Genomic DNA, 8,067 nt, shown 5'->3' with positions numbered 1-8,067 from the left:
CCCCCTCCTTCCCCAAATCTCTTTTCCGTTCATCTCACAAATCTCAAATATTTATTGTGCCAGGGTTTAGCTTTGATTAAATTCCCTCCCCCTGCTCTGTTCCTGGCTAGAGAAAGACTGATGTCCCGGCGGAGCTGTCCGACGATGAGGAGCTGAGGGAGCAGCTGGATATGCACTCCATCATCGTCTCCTGCCTCGCAGAAGAGCCCCTTTTCACAGCAGAGCAGGTAAGTTACATGTTAACATCAGCCTCCAGTGTAATTTAGCCCAGATGCAGCCACACAGTGTCAAGTCTATGAATGCAGAGCAGCAGCGGTCATAAACAGAGGCTTAATAACTCATGTTTAATGGGTTATTTCAAGTGCTGTCTCTCTGATATGTGTGCTGGTGCTCTTTGCAGATTATCGAGGAGATAGAGGAGATAATGCAGGACTCCCCCGACATGGGGTCAGGACACAATCCCTCTCAGTCGGACCTCTCAATGCTCTCCCTGGATTTCCAGCGGGCTACCCAGAGCCCCAGCTATGAGTCGAGTGAGTGTCCACTAATAAGGACTTGGTGTGGGACAAATAAACATCATGTTGCAGTCTTTTTGCATTACGATACATTCTCAAGATTCTAAAGGCTTGTGATTTTCAGTGTTGCAGTATCAACAAACAAGTGTAAGCTTCAGTACAAGTTTCTCAAAATTAAAGCATAACCCTAGTGGTACTCTATAGTTTTATGATTGGCAACCCTAGTGGTACTCTATAGTGTTATTATTGGTAATCAATCCCATGAAAACACAAAACCAACAGTGATTTGCTACAATATAAAGCTCCTATTGATGCATGAGCCACACCATTGCACCAGGGAACACGTTCCTTTTTTTACAATGAGCCTGGGCACTGTAGTTTGTTTTGACTGAATCCTACAAAAAACTAAATATTCTTGATCAGTGTTTGACGGTTTATGTTTTCAGTAGGAATGAATGGACTGAGAGCAGCAAACAAGGAAGGGACATTATTGAGAGAAGGACTAACGCATTGCTGGTTTTGGTCTTGTAATGGGATTTGTTGACATAAATACAGCTCAAATAATGCCATTTTTTTTTCTTTAACGTTATCAATGGGCAATGGACTCATTATAGTATAGTGTCATAAGTTACCCTTCAACCCTTGATTGGTCTGTGTGTAATAACTGATGAATGAATGCAGTAATAGCTGTGTTTTCTGTGTGTGTGTATGTGTTTATGTGTGTGTGTGTGTGTGTGTGTGTGTGTGTGGTCCAGGGGTGAGGACCCTGAGAGTTGCCGAGCTGAACGAACATCTGGAGGAGACGGAGGCGATCATCAGGAGGTTCTCAGAGGAGCTGGTGCAGCAGCTGGCTCTCAGGGATGAGCTTGACTTTGAGAAAGAGGTGAAGAACAGCTTCATCTCAGCGCTCATCGATGTACAGAACCGACAGAAGAAGCACCGGGAACTGCTGAAGAAGAAGAAGAAGCTTAAAAGTGAAGCCGGGATGTCGCAGGGCCACGTGGAGAAGACGCTCGGATCAGTGAGTGCTTCATTGTTTCACTATTTTTGTTACCAACTTAAGATTTTTCTTTTCCACTGTTCGCTTGCATTTCTTGCTGTGTTGGTTTTCCAACAATCCATATTTTCCTGGAAAATTTTCCCATCTTTGGTCACCCCTCTCGTCTTATGTTTCTCCAATTTACTTCCTTCCTCCTCAGCGCTTTAGCATGGAGGGAATCTCCTCTGTCATTCAGAACAGCTTCCGGCAAACCTTTGGCAGCGGGTGCAGTGAAAGACAGGTTCAATTTGTATTTCTCTCTTCACTGCTGAGCTTTATCTTCCTTTTTTTCTGCACTGAAAATACCCTCTTTTACAAGGATAACATCCCACTGATTTTTTACCTCAGCTCCCCTGTCTTCATGTTGGTTTACAGTATTTGACCACAGTCATCCCCTATGAGAAAAAGGGACACCCTCCGTCGATTGAGGACCTCCAGATCCTGACTAAGAGTACGTTTCCTCATCTGTACCAGCAGTACTTGAATTTTAGTGGCTGTGATTGATCCATTCACTCCTCTGTTTCTGCTGCCTTGCAGTCCTACAAGCTATGAGAGACGACAGTGACAAGGTGCCCAGTCTCTTAACAGACTATATTCTCAAAGGTGAGCTTTTCTCTTTTGTTTTTCTTTTTCTGTTTTCCTAACACACTAGAAGTTGCTGGTGTCATATGTTGGTAGCGTGTCTGCGCTGTAAATGATGTTTTATAGAAAAGATCGATGACTGATAAATTGTGACTGTTTCAGGTGATGTAAAATTAAAAAGTTTTACATGTTGCTACAATTTACTATAACTCATTTTTGCCTCACTTTACTGGTGGCCATCTTATTACATATTGTAGTTGTTTAGATTTTTGACAATCGACAATCCACTCACACGTGGTGAGGTTTCATCGCCGTTGCTTGGTATTGCAGTTGAGAGCAGGTATTTTAAAAGCCTCACCAATTAACAAGAAGAGCTCTCAAAAACCGTCCCTGTGTGTTATTATAATTTGGCTCCACAATGCATGGTCTGTATAGTCAGACAGGACCTCCTGCTAACACATTGGCGCTGTAACTTTTATCTCATTGGTGTCCTTTCTTTCACACATGTTCTGTTTTTATTCTTTCACGTTTTCTTTCTCTACTTCTCATGATCTAACTTATCGCTGCCTTGCGCTCACTAGCTCTGGTGTGAGCAATGGAAAGAGAGGTTTGTTTCACATGTGATGTGCGCTGTTGTGGTTTTGGCCATTCAAACTGGAAGAGCGCCCTCTCCCTACCACTGAACTGTGCTGCAGTCTGACCCTGATGTTTTGCTTTTCACTTTCCACACTCTCTCCCACACAGTAACTGTCTGCAGCATGGTTGATCCCTCTCACTGACAGTGACTCACTCGCATACACGTTAAAGCCCTATCTACCCTGCAGTTAACATTAAACACAGTTTCATGAACATAAGTCATCTAGCACTGCTAATACAGAAAGAATTTACCCTCACTGACCCACCCTACTTTAGAAATATGTTTGTCATCAGCACTAAACGGTGTGCCAAAATGTAGATTTTTCCCTTTGGTTTTTCCTTTCTTTATCTCCCACTTTGCAAGTTACTCTGACCTTCATGCTGAGCCTTCATCCCTGCACACTCATAGCTCTGCTAATATTCATCTCTACTGATATTACAGTGCTTTGCCCAACGTAGACCAGAGGGACGGTGCCCAACACTCTGCAGAGGCTTCAGATGGTTTACCATGGCAACAAGATGAAGAGGACTTATTGTATTTTTTGCAGACATGAAGCACACTTAATATATTACTGCATGTTTATACCTCAAGATGTATCTTTTTCTGTTTTCTTTTTCTTCATTTAGTTACATTTATTTTGCGTTGAGCATTGTGTGTTTACAAACCTTGTGAGTTCCTGTGAATTTCGACTTCTTTTCAGTGTTTTTTAATTTTCCTGCACTCTGAAAAGGTATATTAAATATAAGAAAAATATCCCAGATATATATATGTATATATATACTGTAGAAGCTGAATTATTTGGAAACTGAGCTCCGCTTGATGGTTAGAAGTCAAGTGAGGTGCTTAACTATTCACTGAGCAATGAACAAATGCACAATGCATGTTAAAGTTGCAGTAATAGAGGATTATAAAAAGAGCTTTTAAAGCATCTAAACTATAAAGCCTACGCAGAGACATATAATGGTAGGATACAGACACATATAACATAATGTAATGATAACAAATAAATAAATAATATAGTTACCTTAAATCTATGTGCATAAACATAATGTAAAACCATCCTATAATTCAACACAGCCTTCCATGTAGCATCAAAGTGTGTTATCTGCTTTCATCTCAGCAGCACACTACACACATCATCATTTTTATTCTATGGAAGATAAAGTGTTGACGGTCAAGTTGACAAAGTCTGGACAGAAATCAACTGATTTACTAACTATGCATTTGATTGAATACTTAACTGTGACCCATGCACTGTGTGTACTTTTGTGATGCTGACTGGAACTTTAAATCAGGGCCGCGAGCGTCAACGTGCCTGCTGCACACAGGGCAGCCTGCTACTCTATGTATTCTTGTATATGTACACACTGCCTTTTGGTCTTTGCCTGAACTTTTGTAAATTATAAATAACTTATTTTCAATGAATGTCGAACTGCTGGACTACTTTTAGAACCTGCTTCCATTGTTAATTTGTTTTGTAAATATTTTGTTTGAAATATATTGAAAAAAAATCCCACCCTCTTTGTTGATGCCATTTTATTTATTCCACACAAAACATAAAGTTATATAAATGCAAAATGAGTGAATACAATAAGGGACGCTAAGCCCAGTTCTATAGATAAGTAACATTTTAAAATAATGAAACATACAATAATAATCCTATATTATTTAATTTTCTACAACCAAACGATATAAAAGCATTTAAGCAACAAAGCTTTCTCCTAAGGTTTAAATTCAGATGTATTTGGGTCTAATGACGCTCAATAAATACTGATGACAAAAATAGAGATGGACTTTATAATCAGCTGTTTGTTGTTGACTATTATAAGAAGAAATGTATTTTTCTCCAGTTTTTATAGTTATTTGCAAGTCTATTTGCTCATGTTTGGAAGTAGAGTTTTCATTGCATCACTTTAATGTGTTACTTGGCTATGAGGGGTGTGGGTGTGTTCAGAGAGTGAAATGTAGGATCACTGATCATTTAGAGGCTTGGACATTTAGCTTTCTTGTTGCAGCCTGAGGTCACTGAAACTCTCTGGTGAAGAAACGACCCTTACAGAGAAGAGACTGACCATTAACTAATGTTAAATTTACAACACTGTTTCTTCATTATATAAGTCACTGCCACGTGTCAGCTGCACCTTGTCCAGCTCACTGAGGAGATCCAGATGTAGTGCTGTGGATAAAACAACTCAAAACATCCAACCTCTGGCCTGTTGGAGCCCTCAGCAGAAACACAACAGATCCTTCATCTACTATTCAATAAGCAAGCAACTATGAACAGGCAAACCTGTTTGTAGCCTAATGCGTGTTGAAGATGTGTATAATTAAAATTCAGTTTATGCAATACGTGTGACGCCACACACACACACACACACACACACACACACACACACACACACACACACACACACACACACACACACCACAGAAAGACAGACAGACAAGGCCCTGCTGTAATTTATAAGTAACCTACAAACATATGGAACTGAAGTTACGCTTGTCCCACAAACATCTGTGAAACATTTGTTCTCTCTCACATAGGATTTCCTCATTCAACTCTGTGCCGCCACCCTGGGCGTGTAAAACAAAACAGTAACCAGCGCTCAGTGCTGTGAGGAGCTTCTTTTGTGCTGTTGCACCAAAACAGTTTCTTTGCGGTGGATTTAAAGTAATTCTCCGAGTATTATGGATGCTCGAGGAGTTTTCTTGATGTTTTGCCTTCTCCTGCTGGCACGCCACACATTCCAGCAGACGCCTTCAACAAAACGAAATGGCAAGAAAGGTAGGATATTACTGTAAATAAAAACAATGTCCTTACTTGTTAAATCTGTGTTAAGAATAACACCACTGAAGTAATGTTTGGGTGTTCATCAATGATACTGACTGAGTGTATCATGCTTTGGACTAAATTCTTCAAAGTTTTTCATTTTTTTTCAACAGACTCTGCAAACAGTGCTGCGATTGAGGAGCTAAAGAAACAGATTACTGTCATTGTTCAAGAGCTGAATTTGCTGAAAGAGCAGCAAGCTTTACACACAGGTTAGTCCTGCAAAAGGTTTTATAAATACCTCACAATACTTCTTTTTTTAAAGAATGCATTGGTTTATGGGTCCCAATAGAAGAAATGCTGTCTGACAGCTCAATAATCCATTAAAGTAGGCCTACCAACATGCTGTATGTAACAGAGAACACAAAGCAGCAACACAACACAACAGCTTTCCAATGATGGAGAGTCAAAAAAACCTGACCTTCTCCTAATTTCCCCCCAAGTTTGTCTCCGAGGCACTAAGGTCCTCGGCAAGTGTTTCCTGGCTGACCCAGTGAAAAAGACCTTCCACGCCGCCAGTGAGGACTGCATTGCCAAGGGAGGCAGTCTGAGCACTCCTGTGACAGGAGACGAGAACGACCAGCTCTACAGCTACGTGCGTCAGAGCATCGGCCCCGAGGAGCCCATCTGGCTGGGCATCAACGACATGGTGACCGAAGGCCAGTGGGTGGACCAATCAGGCTCCAGCGTGCGCTTCAAGAACTGGGAGACAGAGATCACCCTGCAGCCAGATGGAGGTCGCAGCCAGAACTGTGGCCTCCTCTCCACCACAGCCAACGGGAAGTGGTTTGATGAGAGCTGCAGGGCTCAAAAGGCTTCTGTGTGTGAGTTCAACATTGTCTGAGGGCTGTTATCTGACATTAACATCAATCTGGGCAGATAAACATGCATGTAAACATCAAATGCTGCTTGCAAAAAAAGAACGAATCATGTAGAGTATCAGATATGCAACTTATTGAGACATAAGTATATCATCTTTTCTTGAGCTTACTTTTTCTTGACCAAGCCATTCAGATGTGCATTTACTTCACACAGGGTCTGGGATACAGTATGTCATTGTATAAGCTAAACATTTTGCACACATTCAATAAACTTGTTTTCTCACATACGTCAGCTTTTTATAGCATATTAGATATTAATCGAGGTAAACACTACTGGATGGCTTGTCTTTGTTACATGTATTTTTATGGCGTCTGCTAATCAATGCAAGAACACGTTTTTACTGAAGAGCAATCATCATGGGTGCCTTTCATGAGGCACTTTTTTTATTCTGAAGTTATGCTGCTTGTATTACATTACATAATGTTAATTAACACAAGTCCTCTCGGTTGTATTGTCTTCTTGCTCACAAATTCAGAAGATATGATGGGAATGTTTGCTTGTCAGAAGGAAGACATGCTTTCTTAAAAATGTTTATGTACCAACTCATGACATGGGAGATTTTTTTCTGTGTATGGAGCTGTTTCAACAAAAAATACTAATAAAAAACACACTCTCTTGGTTTTAGGTTCCTATGTCTTTTTTTCAACAGGGCCAAAGAAGTTGAAAGGGTCACACCTTACCAAAGTTTTCCTTTCAAAATAAGACTCAAAAACATGGGACAAAAGAAATGGTGAACTTCAACAATAAGGCCAGGACTAAGATAATGAGAAACAAGAATGACATTTTTTCTTTCTCTAGTGTCACCACTTTCAATAATCTATGTTCAAAGTCCGGAAAATACAGTATATACTGTAAGCAGAGAGAAGGATGTACAGGATGTACAGGGCATTATTTTCAATTATACAAAAACAATTTTCCATACCATCAAAAACTATGAAACCTAAATTTTCAAAGGCGTCCTACAATGTCTTATTGTGTCTCTACCCCTACTCTTACTTTTAACATCATGAAAACCTAGTTTCTGTATTGGCACTCTTACTTGTTTACTTAGCCGAAGAAGGGTTACATCACATCAACTTGTTTGGACGTCCCCATGGACGTCCATGTCGACAGCAGCGTGTTAGTAGAGAGAATGTCCCTTTAACACTTTGTGTCAGTCAAAAGACTGTAAAGTGTTTATGGACATATTTTACATGGCTTTTAACCAAAAAAAAACCATATTCACTGAGTTTTGGCATTGTTTTACAGCAGACACTTTATTTCCTCTGAAGTGAGAACGATTTTATGGCATCTTTAAAATGTGTTCCCCTCCTGCAGTTCATTTTCTGGACTGCAGGAGGTGGCATGGCTATACATAACAAACAACACACAATTGATTCTGTCTTTTTCACCAGTTTGATTGTAAAACTTGAATCACATTTTAATATTCAAGTTAATATTCTGGCATGTTCATGTAGGTTGGCCTAATGTTGAAATCCAAAGCCTGAATAAATATTTTAATATGCTGTGTTATTGCTTTCTATCCCAGGTAATGTATAACCTTTTGAATTTTAGTAAACAAAAACCTGACTGCATCTTGGTT

At 40.1% G+C, this 8,067-nt stretch overlaps 2 protein-coding genes across 4 annotated transcripts in view; both read left to right on the top strand.

The window, feature by feature from the left end:
* The window catches only part of fez2 (fasciculation and elongation protein zeta 2), a 5,598-nt gene extending 2,041 nt beyond the window's left edge, over nucleotides 1–3,557 (top strand). The window contains exons 3-10 of one of the 3 annotated variants that reach the window (XM_034873767.1): nucleotides 111–227; nucleotides 401–533; nucleotides 1,271–1,536; nucleotides 1,715–1,795; nucleotides 1,930–2,005; nucleotides 2,092–2,157; nucleotides 2,718–2,743; nucleotides 3,215–3,557. In XM_034873767.1, the coding sequence (XP_034729658.1) occupies nucleotides 111–227; nucleotides 401–533; nucleotides 1,271–1,536; nucleotides 1,715–1,795; nucleotides 1,930–2,005; nucleotides 2,092–2,157; nucleotides 2,718–2,728 (750 nt within the window). In that variant the 3' untranslated portion in view covers nucleotides 2,729–2,743; nucleotides 3,215–3,557. Of the gene's footprint in view, nucleotides 1–110; nucleotides 228–400; nucleotides 534–1,270; nucleotides 1,537–1,714; nucleotides 1,796–1,929; nucleotides 2,006–2,091; nucleotides 2,158–2,717 lie in introns of all 3 variants that reach the window. The other 2 variants (XM_034873766.1, XM_034873765.1) reach the window with 2 other exon arrangements.
* Nucleotides 3,558–5,210: 1,653 nt separating this feature from the next.
* clec3ba (C-type lectin domain family 3, member Ba) lies at nucleotides 5,211–6,716 on the top strand. The gene is made up of 3 exons (XM_034873768.1): nucleotides 5,211–5,558; nucleotides 5,717–5,815; nucleotides 6,047–6,716. Exons 1-3 carry the CDS (start codon nucleotides 5,462–5,464, stop codon nucleotides 6,445–6,447), a joined length of 597 nt encoding a protein of 198 aa, XP_034729659.1. The 5' UTR covers nucleotides 5,211–5,461; the 3' UTR covers nucleotides 6,448–6,716.
* The last annotated feature ends 1,351 nt before the right edge of the window (nucleotides 6,717–8,067 follow it).

This window comes from Etheostoma cragini, chromosome 6 (assembly GCF_013103735.1).
Source record: "Etheostoma cragini isolate CJK2018 chromosome 6, CSU_Ecrag_1.0, whole genome shotgun sequence".
Lineage (NCBI taxonomy): Eukaryota > Metazoa > Chordata > Actinopteri > Perciformes > Percidae > Etheostoma > Etheostoma cragini.
This window is presented reverse-complemented; position numbering and strand designations above follow the sequence as displayed.